The sequence below is a fragment of the Esox lucius genome, chromosome 11, assembly GCF_011004845.1.
Source record: "Esox lucius isolate fEsoLuc1 chromosome 11, fEsoLuc1.pri, whole genome shotgun sequence".
In the NCBI taxonomy this organism is placed as follows: Eukaryota; Metazoa; Chordata; class Actinopteri; order Esociformes; family Esocidae; genus Esox; species Esox lucius.
Window position 1 is genome coordinate 36066463 of NC_047579.1, and position 22348 is coordinate 36088810.

A 22348-nucleotide genomic window follows, 5' to 3' on the forward strand; every position below is an offset into this window, starting at 1 on the left:
GAATAACCCCCCGTCTCTAGTACTGTGATGTCCCTGTAGTCCTGAATAACCCCCTGTCTCTGGTACGGTGATGTCCCTGCAGTCTCTGTTGATCAGCGGCGCAGCGCGGCGGTCCTGTACGGTAGGTGAGATCGTTAACCTGGTGTCAACCGACACTCAGAAACTAATGGACATGGTTGTGTACTTCAACGCCGTGTGGGTGGCGCCCATCGAGATCACTCTCTGTCTCTTCTTCCTGTGGCAGGTAAGACAGACACGACACAAAGACTTTACACACACAATTCCTACCTGTCCTGTGTCTTAACATAACACACACACATCATTCCTGCCTCTCCTCTCCTGTCTTACAGCGTCTGGGTCCGTCAGCCTTAGCAGGCATAGCCACAGTGATCCTGATCTTTCCTCTCAATGGCTTTATCGCCAAGATGAGGAGCAAGCTGCAGGTATGCACGCATACACAAACACACATAGATACACACAGGATAAGTCGACTTGTAATCGTAAAAATCTTTCAATCCATTCCAATTAATCAGACATTCCAAAATCTACATTCCTTCTAAAATGTTTTATAGTCAACATTTAACATTTGACGGTGTGTTTTAATCCCATGTTCTATATTCCATATTCCTATTACAAATGTCTGTGTTGTAAATTACGTACTAATTCCCTACTCTTTGTTTCTGTGCTGGGCTTCCCAGGAGGTCCAGATGCGCTACACAGACAGCCGGATCAAACTGATGAATGAGATCCTGAGCGGTATTAAGATTCTGAAGTTCTATGCCTGGGAGCGCGCCTTCCTGGAGTGGGTTTTAGGGTACAGGGAGAAGGAACTCAATGCCCTGAAGAGATCCCAGGTCCTTTACTCCATCTCCATCGCCTCCTTCAATTCCTCTTCCTTCCTGGTGAGTTATGACCTGTCATAGACACTTTATAGGGCTTTTATAGAGCCTTTTCATAAACATGCCGTGGACATACACCATCTCCACCTCCTTCAGATCCAAATCTTTACCAGCCCCTTACAATGCCAACATAAGTTTGTATTAGAACCTACATACAGCTTTATAAGCCTTCTTAGGGATATCATAAACAAAATATTTCCCACAGATAGCGTTTGCCATGTTCGGTGTCTACGTTCTTATCGATGACAAGAACGTCCTCGATGCCCAGAAGGTGTTTGTTTCCATGGCGCTGATCAACATTCTGAAGACGCCCCTCAGCCAGCTGCCCTTTGCCATGAGCACAACCATGCAGGTTAGTCAGGGGTCAAGGGTCGCACAGTGGTGATGTCATCAATGATGGACAAAACATGACAATAAATTTAATATCTTAAGTGAAAACGTGTGTGTGTTTGTGTAGGCCATCGTGTCTCTAAAGCGTCTAGGAAAGTTCCTGTGCCAGGATGAGCTAAAGCCTGACAGTGTCAACAGAGAATTATACAGCCCTGGTCAGAAAACACATTCACACCCACCCACATTCAAAATAAATGAATCAACAAATCACAATCGAAAGGACTCAACTGAAAGTTACTAGATATCTAGATATGTCAGCTCCTCTCTCTATATGCAGACTGGTACAAGTCTTTGCCAATAGCATTCTGATTCATGGAATGGGACTCCAGCAGAACAGAGTTTCCCTGCAGTCTGAGGTCAGTCCAGAACAAGGAGTTTCTGTGCATTCTGAGACCAGTCCAGAACAAGGAGTTTCCCTACAGTCTGAGAACAGTCCAGAACAGTGTGTTTCCCTGCAGTCTGAGGTCAGTCCAGAACAGTGTTTCCCTGCAGTCTGAGACCAGTCCAGAACAGTGTTTCCCTGCAGTCTGAGACCAGTCCAGAACAGTGTTTCCCTGCAGTCTGAGGTCAGTCCAGAACAGTGTTTCCCTGCAGTCTGAGGTCAGTCCAGAACAGTGTTTCCCTGCAGTCTGAGGTCAGTCCAGAACAGTGTTTCCCTGCAGTCTGAGGTCAGTCCAGAACAGTGTTTCCCTGCAGTCTGAGACCAGTCCAGAACAGTGTTTCCCTGCAGTCTGAGGTCAGTCCAGAACAGTGTTTCCCTGCAGTCTGAGGTCAGTCCAGAACAGTGTTTCCCTGCAGTCTGAGGTCAGTCCAGAACAGTGTTTCCCTGCAGTCTGAGGTCAGTCCAGAACAGTGTTTCCCTGCAGTCTGAGACCAGTCCAGAACAGTGTTTCCCTGCAGTCTGAGACCAGTCCAGAACAGTGTTTCCCTGCAGTCTGAGGTCAGTCCAGAACAGTGTTTCCCTGCAGTCTGAGGTCAGTCCAGAACAGTGTTTCCCTGCAGTCTGAGGTCAGTCCAGAACAGTGTTTCCCTGCAGTCTGAGGTCAGTCCAGAACAGTGTTTCCCTGCAGTCTGAGACCAGTCCAGAACAGTGTTTCCCTGCAGTCTGAGGTCAGTCCAGAACAGTGTTTCCCTGCAGTCTGAGGTCAGTCCAGAACAGTGTTTCCCTGCAGTCTGAGGTCAGTCCAGAACAGTGTTTCCCTACAGTCTGAGGTCAGTCCAGAACAGTGTTTCCCTGCAGTCTGAGGTCAGTCCAGAACAGTGTTTCCCTGCAGTCTGAGACCAGTCCAGAACAGTGTTTCCCTGCAGTCTGAGGTCAGTCCAGAACAGTGTTTCCCTGCAGTCTGAGGTCAGTCCAGAACAGTGTTTCCCTGCAGTCTGAGGTCAGTCCAGAACAGTGTTTCCCTGCAGTCTGAGACCAGTCCAGAACAGTGTTTCCCTGCAGTCTGAGGTCATTCCAGAACAGTGTTTCCCTGCAGTCTGAGGTCAGTCCAGAACAGTGTTTCCCTGCAGTCTGAGGTCAGTCCAGAACAGTGTTTCCCTGCAGTCTGAGGTCAGTCCAGAACAGTGTTTCCCTGCAGTCTGAGGTCAGTCCAGAACAGTGTTTCCCTGCAGTCTGAGGTCAGTCCAGAACAGTGTTTCCCTGCAGTCTGAGGTCAGTCCAGAACAGTGTTTCCCTACAGTCTGAGGTCAGTCCAGAACAGTGTTTCCCTACAGTCTGAGGTCAGTCCAGAACAGTGTTTCCCTACAGTCTGAGGTCAGTCCAGAACAGTGTTTCCCTGCAGTCTGAGGTCAGTCCAGAACAGTGTTTCCCTGCAGTCTGAGGTCAGTCCAGAACAGTGTTTCCCTACAGTCTGAGGTCAGTCCAGAACAGTGTTTCCCTGCAGTCTGAGGTCAGTCCAGAACAGTGTTTCCCTACAGTCTGAGGTCAGTCCAGAACAGTGTTTCCCTACAGTCTGAGGTCAGTCCAGAACAGTGTTTCCCTACAGTCTGAGGTCAGTCCAGAACAGTGTTTCCCTGCAGTCTGAGGTCAGTCCAGAACAGTGTTTCCCTGCAATCTGAGGTCAGTCCAGAACAGTGTTTCCCTGCAGTCTGAGGTCAGTCCAGAACAGTGTTTCCCTGCAGTCTGAGGTCAGTCCAGAACAGTGTTTCCCTGCAGTCTGAGGTCAGTCCAGAACAGTGTTTCCCTGCAGTCTGAGGTCAGTCCAGAACAGTGTTTCCCTGCAGTCTGAGGTCAGTCCAGAACAGTGTTTCCCTGCAGTCTGAGGTCAGTCCAGAACAGTGTTTCCCTGCAGTCTGAGGTCAGTCCAGAACAGTGTTTCCCTGCAGTCTGAGGTCAGTCCAGAACAGTGTTTCCCTGCAGTCTGAGGTCAGTCCAGAACAGTGTTTCCCTGCAGTCTGAGGTCAGTCCAGAACAGTGTTTCCCTGCAGTCTGAGGTCAGTCCAGAACAGTGTTTCCCTGCAGTCTGAGGTCAGTCCAGAACAGTGTTTCCCTGCAGTCTGAGGTCAGTCCAGAACAGTGTTTCCCTGCAGTCTGAGGTCAGTCCAGAGTGCACACGCAAATGCGGTCAAACACACATGTAAAGGTAAACAAAAAAGGCAGTGATATATTATTTAGTTTTACTCCATATCTCCCCCTCCCTCATTGACCCCTCTTTTCTCCCCCCTCCGCCCAGAGGGAGGTGACGGGGTGGTGATCGAGAGTGGCACGTTTGGCTGGTCCAAGGAGGGACCTCCCTGCCTGAGGCGGATCGACGTGCGGGTGAAGAAGGGTTCTCTAGTGGCCGTGGTGGGGCACGTGGGGAGTGGCAAGTCCTCCCTGCTGTCCGCCATGCTGGGGGAGACGGAGAAGAGGAGCGGCCAGGTCTCAGTCAAGGTGCGGGGAGGCAGGGTGATGCTGCAGGTGGGGGATCGGGGAGTTTGGTACCGTACCTCACCACAGGTGGATCTCAATAGACTAATGAGGATTGGGGTGTTTGATACCGTACCTCACCACAGGTGGATCTCAATAGACTAATGAGGATTGGGGTGTTTGATAACGTACCTCACCACAGGTGGATCTCAATAGACTAATGAGGATTGGGGTGTTTGATACCGTACCTCACCACAGGTGGATCTCAATAGACTAATGAGGATTGGGGTGTTTGATACCGTACCTCACCACAGGTGGATCTCAATAGACTAATGAGGATTGGGGTGTTTGATACCGTACCTCACCACAGGTGGATCTCAATAGACTAATGAGGATTGGGGTGTTTGATACCGTACCTCACCTCAGGTGGATCTCAATAGACTAATGGGGACTGGGGTGTTTGATACCGTACCTCACCACAGGTGGATCTCAATAGACAAAATACAGGTAATCCCAATCTATTTTAATAAAGGTGTGAAATAATTATTCAGGGTTATTTGTTGTGGAAAATGTATATTCTAATTCCTGACCACTGACCATCTGCTCCATGTCTCCTTATTGGCGCAAAGATTCAAACCAGCTACATATGGTTCATTTATCCTCTCTCTTACTGTCCCCCCATATCCCCCCTCCCTCTCCCTCCCCAGGGCTCGGTGGCCTACGTACCTCAGCAGGCTTGGATCCAGAATGCCACCCTGAAAGACAACATCATGTTTGGTCAGGAGAGGAAGGAGAGCTGGTACCACAGAGTGGTGGAGGCCTGCGCCCTGCTGCCAGACCTGGAGATCCTGCCTGCTGGAGACGGCACCGAGATCGGGGAGAAGGTGATTGCGGCAGGGGGGTGGGGGGGTGTTGATGGAGGTGGGAGGAGGTGAGGACAGGAGGGGGTTTGTTGGAGGTGGGAGGAGGTGCAGGTTTGATGGAGGTGAGAACAGGAGGGGCTTTGACAGGGGTTGGAAGAGGGGGGACTAAAGGTAATCCAGAAGGAACCTTTGGTTCTGAACCTGTTATTAAAAAACAATGTTCTGAACCGCTTATTTAAACGCTTTGTTATGAACCTGCTATTTAAATCCTTGGTTCTGAACCGTTCTTTATACCCTTTGTTATGAACCTGTTTTTTAAATCCTTGGTTATGAACCCATAATTTAAACCCTTGTTTCTGAGATTTGGGTACAGCAAGATGCCTGTTGACTATAGAGCACAAATATGTTGATGCTGGCTTGCAAACAATGCCAGAAAAGCATCTCTGCAATCAAAAGCCTACTATTTCATGCCCATGTAGAGCAAGAATTAAAATCTTGCACCAACAGTTTTCACCTACATCAGCCTTTAGGTCGATACTTACTGTCTACTTAATAATCCCTGCTTTTATTTATTCATTCATTGGTTGGTTGATTGAAACATTTTCTTGCATGAGTAAAGTTCACTTCATAAACATTTCATGCATTAGAGTAAATGTTTATTCTGCCCCAGGGTTTAAATTTGTCAGGAGGCCAGAAGCAGAGGGTCAGTCTGGCCAGGGCGGTCTACAGGAAGGCTGATGTCTATCTCCTAGACGACCCGCTGTCTGCTGTTGACACCCATGTGGGTCAACACATCTTCGAAAGGGTGGTTGGACCCAGAGGGCTCCTCAAAGACAAGGTCATTATACATATGTTAGTGTGTGTGTGTGTGTGTGTCTGCTCTGTCTCTTTCGGTAGTAAACATCTTGACTTTCTGTGTGGTTCCTCTCCTCAGACTCGTGTCCTGGTGACCCACGGTCTGAGCTACCTGCCCCAGGCTGACCTGATCCTGGTGATGGTGGAGGGAGAGATCACGGAGATGGGCTCCTATCTGGAGCTGATGGGGCGCAAGGGAGCCTTTGCTGAATTCATACGTGTCTTTGCTGGGAACGAGCACAAGGAGCGCTCACAAATGGGTATGGAGTGGGAGGAGATACACCTGGTTGTCTACAGTAGTTGTCAGGATGACCCAATAGACTTCAACCTGGTGGTCTAGTAGTCAGGCCCACCCAACAGACTTCAACCTGGTGGTCTAGTAGTCAGGACCACCCAACAGACTTCAACCTGGTGGTCTTGTAGTCAGGCCCACCCAACAGACTTCAACCTGATGGTCTAGTAGTTAGGCCCACCCAACAGACTTCAACCTGGTGGTCTAGTAGTCAGGCCCACCCAACAGACTTCAACCTGATGGTCTAGTAGTCAGGCCCACCCAGCAGACTTCAACCTGATGGTCTAGCAGTCAGGCCAACATAGAAGCGGTTGTTCCAGTTTTCTGTTGAAATAATTGCGGGATCGTGTGATGCCTTTTCGTTCCCGTTTTTAAGGACATCCTCTTCACTGTCCTGGGGCTTTGGGATTTGATAAATAAATCTGAGTGAAGAGTGGCCCCTACTGGCTTAGCAACAACTCCTGATCTCCCATTCAGGGACCAACCTCTCTTAAATTTACAGTCAAGCCAGCAGTGGGATGCAGTGTGCTTTGCTGTTGGCTTGATAACAAAATTACCAAGAGATTCATTGAAATGAATGTGCTGAAATGATCCTTTGCTGTGTCCATCTGTTTTGACATGATGATGACATGGGATGTTGATATTGTATTCGTTGTTTATAGGTACCAGAAGGTCTGTGTCTCGCCTGAGTATGACAGACTTCTCCATAGACCTCTCTCAGGAACAACTCATCAGGTACGACCTCTGACCTGAAGCAAACCAACTGAGATCGCCCAACAGTAGGGCTCCAGAAGGTTGGGGGGTGATTTAAAGATGATTTATTCGCAAAGTTTAATTGAAAAGCAGTCCGGATTATTTTTTTTGCAGCATCGTTGTTGGTAAACCCTGGACTGTCATGCATGATATGCCCTGGAGGGCAAATGTGTCATACAATCATACAACAATCAGAGGGGTTTAGATCACTGGGTTTGCCCATTCTGACGTTGACTGAAACAGTTACTCTGCATGACTTACGTAACAACATGTCCATGTGCCTGGCTGCAAGGGTCCTACATGTTTGTGAATTGCTTGGTTCACATAATAAACTGACCACTGTAGTTTATATATAGCTAATAGATTGCTCCAACCCACATCAAACCCCCTCCTGTCTTCACCTCTACATATTCTGGGACGGTCTTCATCTCTCTGTGTGCATCAGTGGTGACATGATGAGCAGCGCCAGTGTTCAGACCATGGAGGCCTCAGACACGGAGGATATGGAGCCAGCAGAAGACGTGGGCAGACTGACGGAGGCAGACAAGGCCAACACTGGGAGGGTGGGTGGTGCAGCACAGTCACAGCTACAGACACGCACCTAATTACTGACGCAGCAAATACAGACACAAAGCATTATCACACACACAACTACTGACGTGGCAACTACAGACGCAGAGCATTATCACACATAACTACTGATGCGGCAACTACAGACATGGAGCATTATCACACATAATTACTACTGGCACAGCAACTACAGACATGGAGCATTATCACACATAATTACTACTGACACAGCAACTACAGACATCGAGCATTATCACACATAATTACTGACGCAGCAACAGCAGATACAGAGCATTATGACAAATAGTTTAAAAACAAATAACTACTGACTTTTGCCACATAGTTTAACAACACTACTGATGTAGCAACTACCGAGAAGTAGTTTAATGACACAACTACAACGTAGTAACTATAGACACGGTTTAGCAACACATAACTATGATGTAGTAACTACAGACAATAGTTTAATGACTCATAGCTACTGATGTAGTAACCACAGAAAATAATTTAACAACACATAACTACAGATGTAGTAACTACAGAAAAATAGCACAGAACTACTAACACATCTACAGACTGACTACAGATTAGGCCAAACAGATTTGCATTTTAATCTATAGCACGCTATCTTATCCAGAAGAAATGTCCCGACGTAATTCATTTTAATTGCTTCGGACAAAAGGACAAAATGACACCTTGGCGACTGGTCGCCTTTCGGTAAATGTACATATCGAACCGCTAAGCTATCTGCCGCCTATGGTACTTGAAGACCTCCTTTTCTTTCCTCTCCTTTCACTCCCTATCTCTCCATTTCTCCCTCGGCCCCTCTCCTCCTCCTCCAGGTGAAACTCCAGATGTATGTGGAGTACTTCCGGACCATCGGGACTGCCCTCATTATCCCCATCATCTTGCTCTATGCCTTCCAGCAGGCCGCCTCCCTCGCCTACAACTATTGGCTGAGCCTCTGGGCCGACGACCCAATCATCAATGGCACCCAGATCGACACAGATCTCAAATTGGGCGTGTTCGGAGCACTGGGGTTTGCTCAGGGTGAGTCATTGCCCGGGATAACAGGTTGAGGCAGCGGTGGTTGGACAGGGCTAGTTGGACAGGGCTGGTTGGGACAGGGCTGGTTGGGACAGGGCTGGTTGGGACAGGGCTGGTTGGGACAGGGCTGGTTGGGACAGGGCTGGTTGGGACAGGGCTGGTTGGGACAGGGCTGGTTGGGACAGGGCTGGTTGGGACAGAGGTGGTTGGACAGAGGTGGTTGGACAGAGGTGGTTGACTGATTAGGTTACTAATTGGTTAGTTTCTACCCTCACCTGGTGTGAACTGGGAACCAATTCATAGGAAAAACCAAAAACCTGCAGACACTCTTAACAGTTTGAACACCCCTGATCTAATACAACCCCAGCTTGTTAAGAAGGATGTACCTTATTTTAAGGACGGTTAGATTTTGAATCTGAAAACAAGATAAATATACTTGGTGAGACATCGTTTTTGCAGTGTACCGTTTGAACCGCAGTGTTGCAGGACAGCGTTGTTATCTTTGGCTTTTCTTGACAAAAAACAGAAATTGTACCAAAGAAAGTGTAATTTAATCTCACAGTTTTCCAATGACCCTGCAGTCCTCCCCCGGGGACCTGTCCACAACGCTGCCTCATACGACAGAAACAGGAGATGGGCTCCTCTGGGCCGGATGCCTCTTCCTCTCTCCCCCTTTTCCTTTCTCCTAACCCCTACTCTCTCTCCCCCCGCCTCTCTCCCGTTGTAGGCGTGGCTATCTTCGGCACTACCGTGGCCATATCGCTGGGTGGGATCATTGCCTCCCGCCACCTCCACCAGGACCTCCTCAGCAACGTCCTGCGCTCCCCCATGGCCTTCTTCGAAGTCACGCCCTCAGGAAACCTCCTCAACCGCTTCTCCAAGGAGGTGGGTTTTAATGCAAGAACGTCTTGACTCCGGTAGCTCAGTAGGTAGGGCGTGTCACTTGATAGGTCACGGCAGTGTGTCAACCCGGGGTATCTGACCGTGGCCTGGGAGGTCCAACGGTCTAAACCACCCCAGCATGGGTTCACATTCAACCCACAGCTGTTTCGTGAACTCTCTCCACTCTTTCTCCAATTTCCTGTCGAATTGAAAAAGACAAATGGCTGGGTAAAAAAATAAGCATCTTATAAATGACATCTGTTATTTGACTGAGCTTACCTCGGCATTAAACACATACATTTACAATGTATTTTACATGATGTGTATTATTGTGGTGGTTATTACCACTGCTTTACAGATGTACATTTACAATGTATTCTACACATGACGTGTATCGTTGTGGTGGTCATTACCACTGCTTTACAGATGTACATTTACAATGTATTCTACACATGACGTGTATCGTTGTGGTGGTCATTACCTCTGCTTTACAGACGTACATTTACAATGTATTCTACATGACTGTATCATTGTGGTGGTCATTACAGGTGGACGCCATCGACTGCATGATCCCTGACGGTCTGAAGATGATGTTGGGGTACCTGTTCAAACTGCTGGAGGTCTGCATCATCGTTCTGGTGGCCATGCCCTTCGCTGGGGTGGTGCTGCTGCCACTGACGCTGCTGTACGCATTCATACAGGTGGGGTTACCTAGTACAGACTATTAGGGTTAACTAGTACATACTGGTGGGGTTAACTAATACAGACTGGTAGGGTTACCTAGTACACACTGGTAGGGTTAATTAGTAAACACTGGTAGGGTTAATTACTAGACTTGTAGAGTTACCTAGTACACACTGGTAGGTTTAATTAGTAAACACTGGTAGGGTTAATTACTAGACTTGTAGAGTTACCTAGTACACACTGGTAGTGTTAATTACTACAGACTGGTAGAGTTTCCTAGTACACACTAGTAGGGTTAATTAGTACAGACTAGTAGGGTTACCTAGTACGGAATGGTAGGGTTAATTAGTACAGACTAGTAGGGTTACCTAGTACAGAATGGTAGGGTTAATTAGTACAGACTAGTAGGGTTACCTAGTACAGAATGGTAGGGTTAATTAGTACAGACTAGTAGGGTTACCTAGTACAGAATGGTAGGGTTAATTAGTACAGACTGGTAGGGTTAATTAGTACAGACTAGTAGGGTTAATTAGTACAGACTAGTAGGGTTACCTAGTACGGAATGGTAGGGTTAATTAGTACAGACTAGTAGGGTTACCTAGTACAGAATGGTAGGGTTAATTAGTACAGACTAGTAGGGTTACCTAGTACAGAATGGTAGGGTTAATTAGTACAGACTAGTAGGGTTACCTAGTACAGAATGGTAGGGTTAATTAGTACAGACTGGTAGGGTTAATTAGTACAGAATGGTAGGGTTAATTAGTACAGACTGGTAGGGTTAATTAGTACAGACTAGTAGGGTTACCTAGTACGGAATGGTAGGGTTAATTCGTACAGACTGGTAGAGTTACCTAGTACGTAGTAGAGTTACCTACAGATGTCGTAAGGATTCTTACATAGAGTGTGATGTTTTTTTCCCCTACTAAATAAATTATTAACATCCCAAAATAATCCCCCCCACCCCACCCTAAAGAGTTTCTACGTGGCCACATCCTGTCAGCTTCGTCGGCTAGAAGCAGTCAGCCGTTCTCCCATCTACACCCACTTCAACGAGACGATCCAGGGAGCCAGCGTGATCCGAGCCTTCTCAGAGCAGGAGCGCTTCATACAGCAGGCCAACACACGCATCGACCACAACCAGACATCATACTTCCCACGCTTTGTAGCCACCAGGTAGATGAGTGTGTGTGTGTGTGTGTGTTCAGATGGTTGGCAGTGATTTTTAACGTGTGTGTGTGTGTGTTCAGATGGTTGGCAGTGAACCTGGAGTTCCTGGGGAATCTGTTGGTGCTGTCGGCGGCCACCTTGGCTGTAATGGGCAGGAACACACTGAGCCCAGGCATAGTGGGACTGGCTGTGTCACACTCCCTACAGGTACACACACACCAAACATACATACATCTGTGACAGACACTTGAGAAACACACAGGAAGGCAATTACATCTCGAATAGTCTGAGGTCATTCAAGGGTCGAGGTGGCACCTCCTTCTCCATACCCCACTGACACACGGCAGAGCCTCGACCTGCAATACAGAGGACACATACTGTCAGAAGGTACAGATGGACAGGACTCAGAAATGTCCGTGCGCTGGCCTGATGTACTATCCGAGGGTGTTCTGGTGTAAAAGGTGGGGGCTGATGTACATCACCTAATCCTAATGGTAAAACCTGGCTGATAACCCAAAAATAGCCTTTTACCGGATGCAGAACTTTCACACATGCACACACACACACACACATACACACCTGTGACCAAAAAACTGAGAAAGGAAGAGCTGAGAAATCAATATTTGGTGGAATAACCCTGGTTTTTAATCACAGCTTTCATGCGTCTTGGCATGCTCTCCACCAGTCTGTCAAATTGACTTATTTTTTTCCAGAGCTGTATACACACACACACACACACACACCCCTGTAACCTACCTGTGATTGTATGCAGTTTTGTTTAATATACAGCTCTAGAAAAAATTAAGAGACCAAGTCTCCAGTCTCTGTTAAATTCCAACACAGACAGACCTCATTTTACTTAATGAGGTACTGATTAGGTGATTACCTGAACCAAATCTACTTTAATGAGGAAAAGTATAAAAACCACTGCTGTGGTCATCACTATCGTCTTGCAGTAGGACCAGCTGGACGGCAAAAACAATGCAAGTAGTACCTCAAAGGTAATTAGAATAAACATTTAAATATTCAGCGTGACAAAAGAGTTGAAAAGAAAAGCTTTGAGTGAGGAAAAGAAGGGTTACATTCTGGCTTTACTGGCATCCTGAAAATCCATCCTGAAAATTTCAAAGACAGCGGTTCATAAGAACAACATCAAGCAACAGACATTGGGGACAACAAAGCTACAGACTGGCAAAGGGCGCAAATGACCGTCAACTAATTAGAATTTCACTCAACAACCATAGGATGACATCAAGTGACCTACAAAAAGAATGTCAAACAGCAGCTGGGGTGAAGTGTACGGCGAGGATGGTTTGAAACTGGTTCCTAGGGCAGGGCTGAAGTTGTGCAAAGATTTAAAAAAAAGCCCTTCATCAATGAGAAACAAAGAAGAGCCAGGCTGAAGTTTGCAAAAGACCATAAGGATTGGACCATAGAGGAATGGAGTAAGGTCATCTTCTCTGATTAGTCACATTTTCTGCTTTGTCCGACACCTGGTCGTCTAATGGTTAGACGGAGACTTGGAGAGGCTTAGAAGTGTCTCGCACCCACTGTGAAATTTGGTGGAGGATCGGTGATGATCTGGGGATGCTTCTGCAAGATTTACCTTTGTGAAGGACGCATGAATCAAACCAAGTAAAAGGTTAACATGGAAGAACACCTGCTTCCTTCTGCTCTGACAATGTTCCCCAACTCTGAGAATAGTTTTTTCCAGCAGGACAATGCTACATCCCACACAGCCTGGTCAATCAAGGTGTGGATGGAGGACCACCAAATCAAGACTCTGTCATGGCCAGCCTGTAACACTTGTAGTGTTGGAGGAACCAGGCGCAGGCAGAGATCACGTTCGTTGGTTTATTAAAACAACAAACAACAAACCGAACACGAACGGAAAACAATAACTACTCTACTGAATGAAAATAAAAGTGCGCAACAATGCGACTTAACAACTAACATACAAACAACACTCACCAGCATACAGACAGCAACAATGACAGCGACAGCAACAATGATCCACAATGTGGGGAGCAGAGGGGAAACATATATACACATACACTCAAGCTAGATTGGGACCTGGTGTTGAAGATTGGAAACATGTGACAGTCCGGGATGTGTTCGTGAGATATGGGAACTTGTGAAAACATGGCACGGTGGCGCTGCTGCTCACCGCACCATGACACAGCCCAATCTCCAGACCTGAACCCCACAGCAATGTGACAGACGGGTAGAGAGCATGCCAAGACGCATAAAAGCTGTAATTAAAAACCAGGGTTATTCCACCAAATACTGATTTCTGAAAGTCTTCATAAGTCAAAACATTAGTATTTTGTTGTTGAAAAATGTATATGACTTTGTTTTCTTTGAATTATTTGAGGTCTGAAAACAATGCATCAGTTGTTATTTTCTACAAATAAATACTCTAAATGCCAAATATTTATTTGGAATTTGAGAGTAATGTTGTCAGTAGTTAATAGAATAAAACAAAACTGTTAATTTTACTCAAACACATACCAATGAATACTAAAACCAGAGAAACTGATACTTTTGCAGTGGTCTCATAATTAACACACACAGTTTTAAAAAGTCTACACACCCTTGCTAAAATACCAGGTTCTTGTGATGCAATATTTGCTCACTCTTCTTTGCAAAATTGCTCCAAATCTCTCAGATTGTTAGGACATATCCTGTGCACAGCACCCTTCAGATCACCCAACAGATGTTCAATTGGATTCAGGTCTGGGCTCTGGCTGGGCCATTCCAAAACATGGTGAAGCCATCTTCTTCTGGTGAAGCCATGCTTTTGTGGATTTGGATGTGTGCTTTGGGTCGTTGTCGTGCAGGTGAACTTTCTCTACATCTTCAGCTTTCTAATGGACGCCTGAAGGCTTTGTGCCAAAATGGCCTAGTATTCTGAACTGTTCAAAATTCCCTCCACCCTGACTAAGGCCCCGGTTCCAGCTGAAGAAAAACAGCCCCAAAGCATGATGCTGCCACCACCATGCTTCACTGTGGGTATGGTGTTCTTTGGGTGATGTGCAGTGTTGTTTTTGCGCCAAACATACCTTTTGGAATTATGGCCAAAAAGTTCAACCTTGGTTTCATCAGACCATAACACATTTTCCCAGGTGCTTTTGGGAGACTTGATGTTTGTTTTCCCAAACTTCAGCCAGGTTTGGATGTTTTTCTTTGTAAGAAAAGGTTTCTGTCTTGCCACCCTACCCCATAGCCCATTCATATGAAGAATACGGGAAATTGTTGTCACATGCAGCACACAGCCAGTACTTCCTTTAATCTTGCTGTAGGCCTCTTGGAAGCCTCTCTGACTAGTCACATTAAAAGTGGAAAACATTTTCATTCTTTTACATCACAAGAACCTGGCATTTTAACAGGGCTCTGTAGGCTTTTTATATCCAGTGAGGGAAAATATTATTTGATCCCCTGCTGATTTTGTACGTATGCCCACTGAAAAGGAAATTAACAGTCCAGAATTGTAAGAGTAAGTTCATTAGAACAGTGAGAGACAAGAAATCCAGAAAAACATATATAAAATGATCTTCACCTACCTGTGATTCTATGTGGTTTTGTTAAATACACACACACACCTGTGACCTACCTCTGATTCTATGCGGTGTAGGTGACCGGTATCCTGAGCTGGATTGTGAGATCCTGGACTGATGTGGAGAACAACATAGTGTCTGTGGAGAGAGTCAAAGAATATGCAGACACACCTAAGGAGGTGAGAAGCTCGCCTGTTTTCTATATGTCTGTTGTGTGTGTGTGTGTGAGAGAGATAGACACTCTGTTTGCTACAAATTCCCTGGCACTTCTTATATGAATAGAGGAATTAACTCTAGTTTCTAGGTTACATATCTAACCTGGGTACATGTCTAAGCCTGGGTACGTCTAACCTCAGTACATGTCTAAACCTGGGTACATGTCTAACCAGGGTACATGTCTAACCTGGGTACATGTCTAAACCTGGGTACAGTGTATATCTGTGTATATCTGTGTACATGTCTAATCTGGCCCTCATGCTATCATGGCTGTCTAATCATCACCAGCTTCCAATAGGCACATTATTTCCCTCTCTGTACTTTGGAAAGTATAAATTCCTATTGTCAGCCAGGCTCCATGGACCATCGAAGGCAGCACACTCCCCCTGGCCTGGCCCATCCACGGCACCATGGAGCTGGAGGAGTATGGATTGCAGTACCGCAAAGGACTGGACTGGGCCCTCAGGGGCGTCTCCCTCAGCATCCAGGAGAGAGAGAAGGTGAAGATTTTAATCAGTCCATTTGCTACAGCACAAACGTAATCCAGCATGTTGTTTCGCCCTGAAAGTCTAAGGGGTGTTCAAGACATGTAAGCATTTTCATTCAATGGCTGAATCTTTTTAGTGTCATCAAAGTAGAGGCATGGCTGTCTTAATTCCTGCTTTCTTTCAAATGTTCCCCATCTTTCTGCTCCTGTTCATCCTCCTAACATCTTCCCCACTTTCGTCCCCCGATCTCCTTTGCCATCTCCCCAAACTCCCTCCTCTCCAGGTTGGAATAGTGGGCCGGACTGGAGCAGGGAAATCCTCCCTGGCATTGGGAATATTCCGGATACTTGAAGCAGCAAAGGGAGAGATTTACATAGACGGGATAAACATAGCTCAGATTGGACTGCATGAGCTGCGCTCCAGGATCACCATTATACCCCAGGTTTTATACACAGTAATACTTATCCACACAGTGTAATATGCACCACAGAACACAGTAATACTTATCCACACAGTGTAATATGCACCACAGAACACAGTAATACTTATCCACACAGTTTAGTATGCACCACAGAAAACAGTAATACTTATCCACACAGTTTAATATGCACCAAAGAACACAGTAATACTTATCCACACAGTTTAATATGCACCAAAGAACACAGTAATACTTATCCACACAGTTTAATATGCACCAAAGAACACAGTAATACTTATCCACACAGTATAATATGCACCACAGAACACAGTAATAATTATCCACACAGTGTAATATGCCCCACAGAACACAGTAATACTTTATCAACCCTTAATAAAATCTGTCAAAAACAGTAATACTAACCGTCAACCAAAACATACAGGACTTACACACTTTATGCGTATGCCATCTTAATTAATCTCCCCCATAACACTCTTACCCTGTTATCCCCCTCTTCTTCCTTCCCTCCAACTGCCCAGGACCCAGTGTTGTTCTCTGGCTCTCTGAGGATGAATCTGGACCCCTTTGACAGCTATTCTGATGAGGAGGTTTGGAGAGCGCTGGAGCTCGCCCATCTCAAGAGCTTTGTTTCAGGCCTGCCAGACAAACTCAAGCATGAGTGTTCAGAGGGAGGAGAGAACCTCAGGTACATTAAACTTAATAGGTGTTACAGAACTTCTGGGTTTCTCTCTTTGTCTCACCCTCTTTTCTTCATCCCTCTCTCTTTATCTTCTTTCCACTAACTATCTCCATTCTGGCCTGGGTCAGCCCCAGCTGGTGTGTCTTTACTCCTGATTTCTTCTTCCTCACCTCCTCCTCAGGCTCTTCTCTTTCTTTATTCATCTTCCTTCTGACTCTATTCCCTGCTCTTCTTCCATCTCTCTCTGCTCTTCACCCCTCTATCCTCCCTCTGTCTTCATCTCATCTGTTTCTCCATCTCTCCAGTTTGGGTCAGCGCCAGCTGGTATGTCTGGCCCGAGCCCTCCTGAGGAAGACTAAGATCCTGGTTCTGGATGAGGCCACGGCTGCCGTGGACCTGGAGACAGACAACCTGATCCAGTCCACCATCAGAACCCAATTTGATGATTGCACTGTCCTGACCATCGCTCACAGATTAAATACCATCATGGATTACACCAGGTAATATACACTAATACACAAAATAAATACCTGATGGATTACACCAGGTAATATACACTAATACACAAATTAAATACCATCATGGATTACACCAGGTAATATACTGAACACTTATACACAGATTAAATACCATCATAGATTACACCTGGTAATATACACGTATACACAGATTAAATACCATCATGGATTACACCAGGTAATATACTGTACACTTATACACAAATTAAATATCCTCATGGATTACACCAGGGTAATATACACTAATACACAGATTATATACCATCATGGATTACACCAGGGTAATATACACTAATACACAGATTAAATACCATCATGGATTACACAAGGTAATATTCACTAATACACAGACTCAATATCATCATGGATTACACCAGGTAACATAAACTAATACGCAGACTAAATACCCTCATGGATTACAGCAGGTAATATACAGTGGTCATATACAGAGATGATCATTATTTTTGTATAACATATTAAAATAGAGCAAAAGCAGCCCTGGATCTTGACATTCTCACCACCATTCTTGAACGTTGGGATAATGTTCCTTTGGAGGTAGACGAACATTGTGGTTTTGATTGTGACCAGAAAGGTACATTTTGGACTCATCTGTCTCATCTGAGAACAGACTTCCAAAAACGTTAAGACGTCAGTTTGGTTATTTTTTGACAGCAGAGGTATCTTCCTAGCAACCTTCCCATGATGCCACTTTGTGTCGGGGTTCTTCTAATTGTTGAAGCACAGTTACCTGAGATGCAGCCATGGAGGTCTGCACATGTCCAGATGTTATGTGTGGATTAGCATTTATCGGATGGATTATTTTTCTTGAGGCTTTTCTGGATATTTCTCACAGTGGACTGAAGGAGCTTAAATCTTTTTGAAATTGTTGTACAGCCTTCCCCAGACTGCTGTGCTCTCACTACTCTCTTCCTGATGTCCTCTGAGATCTACTTTCCTATCGGCATGGTGTTTCACATTCACCTGTATGGGTAACACCCCTCCTTTGATTGGTTCATTTGGTACCCAATTATTTACCACCCTGATTCTACTTAACTACAGTACTTGATATACACAGACACACAATGCACAGACCTATACACAGACACACAACACACAGCCCTATACACAGACACAGACACAGAATACACAGCCCTATACACAGACACACAATACACAGCCCTATACACAGACACACAAAGCTTACACTGTAAGGCCTACACCAGCTGTACGGTCTTCCTGTCTCTTCTGAACATGAATAAGTTGGCGTTGGAGTCTCCATCTTGAACAGTTCTTGATACCTGGGAGATCGGTTTCTCAGTAGGTGGCAGAGAGGTTCTTTGGGGCTCAGGTTTCAGGTCTCTCCCTCTCTCCTTTTCTCCAAATTTCTTTAGTTTTCTCTTTTTTCACTTTATTTTTCCTCTCTCTCTTTCTGTTTCTGCAGGGTGATAGTGATGGATAGAGGTCTGATAACAGAGATGGACTCTCCCTCCAACCTCATCTCCCAGAGGGGACAGTTCTATAGTATGTGTCAGGAGGCCGGCCTGGTTTGAACCCTCCCCAGCCAGGAGGCCTGGGTATCGGGCAAACCCTGCCACATCATGTCCCTACCACACCTGTAGGGCTGGAGGATTATTTTTCAAATAGCACTAAAACTGAAAAAGTCTACTACAAAAAATATACTTTGTTTGTAAACTCTTCCCTTATTTGGAAGTCCTGCAGATGAGCATTGTGGCTCAAGATGACTTAGCCTCTTTTATCAGAAACATAAACAATCAAACGTGTCACTGTTGCCATGGCGAGAACATCTGAAGACAGTCAGGAAGAAGGTACGTGTTTGTGACTGACAGGTGCATCCCAAACACAACCCTAATCCCTACTTAGTACATCTGACCACATCGTTTGTACTACAGCACGAGTTCCCTTCTGCGTTCGGAGTGTCCCAGAAGTATGCCTTCATATTCATTATACCAGTACCTTCAATCTACCAGCAAGCCTTCAATCTACCGGCAAGCCTTCAATCTACCAGCAAGCCTTCAATCTACCGGCAAGCCTCTACCAGCAAGCCTTCAATCTACTGGCAAGCCTCTACCAGCAAGCCTTCAATCTACTGGCAAGCCTTCAATCTACCGGCAAGCCTCTACCAGCAAGCCTTCAATCTACTGGCAAGCCTCTACCAGCAAGCCTTCAATCTACTGGCAAGCCTCTACCAGCAAGCCTTCAATCTACCGGCAAGCCTCTACCAGCAAGCCTTCAATCTACTGGCAAGCCTCTACCAGCAAGCCTTCAATCTGCCAGTAGGTTTCATGAGTCTTCTCAAGTATTCCCTGTGGATAGGTCAAATATACCCAGGTTCCTCATTCTCCCCAGGTTCCTCATTCTCCCTGTAGATGGGCCATGTACCCTCAGGGTTCCCTGTACCCCTGATAGAGAACCATTAGAATAGTGTTCTATTTGGGCAGTAGACTCTTTCCTGAAGACAATGAAAGTTTTCCTAAATTAAACTATGAACTCTTTGTATAACGGGGGATGCTGTTGACCTCTTGTGGCCTTGTCTGGGACACTTTCATGTCAAGATGAGGATGAGATGAAAAAGGGATGAATAACAGGTGCTTTGTGAGCAATCTATGTAGCAGGCCAAAAAACACACACTGCCAATACACACTCTTACACACGCACACAACACAACAGACAGACACATTGGTGCTAAGGAGGCTATTAGTATAGAAGACAATCAGATACACCAAGAAGCTGAAGTCAGGCTCAACTGTCAACTTGAAATGTGAACATACTGCCAAAAGGTGAACGATTTGTGTACGTTTGTGGAATTGTTGTTTCTTTTCATGTATTGGGACAAATAAAACAAAGAAAATGGGAAAAAAGTAAAAAGGGTAAAAAGAATGTATGACTTCTGAAACTAAACAGTTTAGAGTCTAAAGTATATTTTAAAGGTTACTATTGTTTTATAAGGACACAACCTGATCTACATTCCACAGGTTATTGTTTTATAAGGAAAGAACCTGATGTATATTCTACAGTTTGCAAAGTCTGTATCTGTTCTCAGTAAAACTTGCATACAAGGTCCAACCATAACTACCATAAATCTTCTGTACTGGCACACTATGGGGAAACTTCCACAATGAGCACCAATATGTTGTTAACTGCCTTGCTCAGGGACAGAATGACAGATTTTCTTCCTCTCAATTTGCCAGTCCCGGGATTCAATCCAGCAACCTTTAACAGCTGTGGAAATTGAGATCTCTGATGCAACAATAAAAGCTGAGTGGTGACTGTACCGGTCTTCACACCTCCGTTTGAACCATGGTACCCTATTCTCTTTGTTAAGCAGTACTTTTCACCAGGGTCTGTGGGGAAAAGTGTGCCATTGTGTAGAAATACATAGCTCAGTACCAGTAGTATAACACATTAAGAATGTACTTTAATGAAGCCCCAACAACTGAAATGTCTCCTCAGTGTTCACCATCTCAGTCGGATTCAGCTGTAGGAATACGGTTTCCACGGTGACAGAGATAGGGGGTGGGGGTGGTGAAATTGTTCATTTTGAGTGTGAGATAAATAAATGTGTCAATAACACTAAAAGAAAGCATTGATTTAGTTCTGCCATTTCCTCCTCAGACATGTTAGCAGACATTAACCTAAAACAATTAGGGTTGTGTCTTGTTCAAGGTCACAATGACAGACATTTCACCTTGTCAACTCCGGTAATCAAACCGGCGACCCTTTGTTTACTTGCCCGAAACCACAAGACTACTGTATTTGCCTCCCTAGAATAGTAACGTAGAACCTCCTGTTACCATTATATCCAACAGCAGTTTTGAAAAATATCATATTTTACCGCACAATAATTTAAACAAGTAGTGGTGGCGGGTGGCACTGTTTCCCACTTTTGAAAAAAAACATTGCAATTTATTTAACCACAAAGCGGGACATGACTTTGAAAATGAAATGCCATATGGCTTTTCATAAACATTTTAATATTGCCAGCGAATGTGCATACCAGTACATGAAAATTTTAATGCAAAGCACATGAATGCATTTTAATTTCCATATTGACTGAAATAATGCAGGCAAAAGTAGAAAAATGAAGATGCAATGAGGGATTGCATTTACATTTGAATTAAGTTAACTATACGCTTCCAGAACTAGACCAGAGAAGCAATGTCAGTGTTAGAAATCGGCGGTTACGTATGGTCAAATAATGTAGAACCCGTATCAAATCGAGGGAGAAGTTTGCTCACGTTTATTGGAAAATTGCAGCACAGATGTCATTCGGTGAACGTTCCATTATCTTCTCCCTGTAAAGATAGTTACAAGCTAACCTGTACATTAACGGCGTTTCTACATAGCAAAGATCAGGTTTCCAAGACAGTATAACCATGCCAAATGGTCAATGTGAACATTCCTGGGGTTAGTAGAGCGCAACCTACAGAGATAATCTAAACAGAGATGTTTCCTACAATGAAACGTACATTCATATTGTAATTATTAATGCTCATATTCCACATCAGCAAGAACTGGAGGGTTTTTATTGTTGTTTTTTATAACAGTTCTTCTTCACTGTCCGATCTTTTTCCATCTGTGGCCACCAGGTGGTGGCATAGGCTCAAATAAAAAAGTAAATGGAACGCAACAGCCGCGATAAATGCCCAACTTAGTTATTCTAGAACCATTTTCTTATTACTTAGCAATTAGACCACAAAAAACCAATAAAAAATAGTTCCTTTAATTTAATATTATCAAGCTTACATTGCATAGTATTTATCATTTAGTCGGGGTCACAATTGCCAAAACTTGATTAACCTGCATGGGCACTTAGCTTAGGCAAGTGAGCTAGCTAACAACCTATGTAGCCATGGCCCACTGAAACGCGCAGTACTTGTGTGCTTTAAACGTGGTCATTTGTGAAGGCTGACATTGCTAGTAGAGTGGATTAACGCTAGCAAAACAACTATGCTAAAAGGTAAAAAGCAAAGGACAATGTACACTGGGTAGCGTACATTTTCCCCCCCTGGCAAATAATCTGGAATTCATTTTTTTACGCTACCCAGTGAACTTTGTTCTTCGCTTTTTGCCTATCATGTCCACTCCAAGTGCACCTGTGGTGGTTTATCTTTTCTGAATACCTGACGCGCTTCTGTTACAACTTCGTTTCTAATTATGCTAAAAGGTATTTGCAATTT

At 45.0% G+C, this 22348-nt stretch overlaps 1 protein-coding gene and 1 long non-coding RNA gene across 5 annotated transcripts in view; one reads left to right on the forward strand and one right to left on the reverse strand.

Moving 5' to 3' along the window:
* The window catches only part of LOC105008983 (multidrug resistance-associated protein 1), a 52342-nt gene extending 31663 nt beyond the window's left edge, over positions 1-20679 (forward strand). For 2 of the 3 annotated variants that reach the window (XM_020051299.3, XM_013135858.4), the window contains 22 exons: positions 83-244; positions 351-443; positions 699-902; positions 1105-1251; positions 1357-1444; positions 3965-4164; positions 4848-5024; positions 5674-5841; positions 5938-6118; positions 6813-6885; positions 7349-7466; positions 8316-8523; positions 9248-9405; positions 9951-10103; positions 11060-11259; positions 11334-11460; positions 14888-14989; positions 15380-15526; positions 15798-15956; positions 16472-16638; positions 16938-17132; positions 18592-20679. In XM_020051299.3, the coding sequence (XP_019906858.3) occupies positions 83-244; positions 351-443; positions 699-902; positions 1105-1251; positions 1357-1444; positions 3965-4164; positions 4848-5024; positions 5674-5841; positions 5938-6118; positions 6813-6885; positions 7349-7466; positions 8316-8523; positions 9248-9405; positions 9951-10103; positions 11060-11259; positions 11334-11460; positions 14888-14989; positions 15380-15526; positions 15798-15956; positions 16472-16638; positions 16938-17132; positions 18592-18700 (3336 nt within the window). In that variant the 3' untranslated portion in view covers positions 18701-20679. Of the gene's footprint in view, positions 1-82; positions 245-350; positions 444-698; positions 903-1104; positions 1252-1356; positions 1445-3964; positions 4165-4847; positions 5025-5673; positions 5842-5937; positions 6119-6812; positions 6886-7348; positions 7467-8315; positions 8524-9247; positions 9406-9950; positions 10104-11059; positions 11260-11333; positions 11461-14887; positions 14990-15375; positions 15527-15797; positions 15957-16471; positions 16639-16937; positions 17133-18591 lie in introns of those variants that run through there. The other variant, XM_020051300.3, reaches the window with a different exon arrangement.
* Positions 9432-13263, reverse strand: LOC106024521. Of its 2 annotated transcripts, XR_001198364.1 has the most exons (5): positions 13225-13262; positions 11583-11609; positions 11350-11454; positions 10005-10113; positions 9432-9601 (listed from the first exon to the last, which is right to left on the reverse strand). It is a non-coding gene; the product is annotated as an uncharacterized LOC106024521 (long non-coding RNA). The 2 variants fall into 2 exon arrangements; XR_001198363.1 differs by lacking the exon at positions 11350-11454 and having other exon boundaries at positions 11528-11609; positions 13225-13263.
* Positions 20680-22348: the final 1669 nt, after the last annotated feature.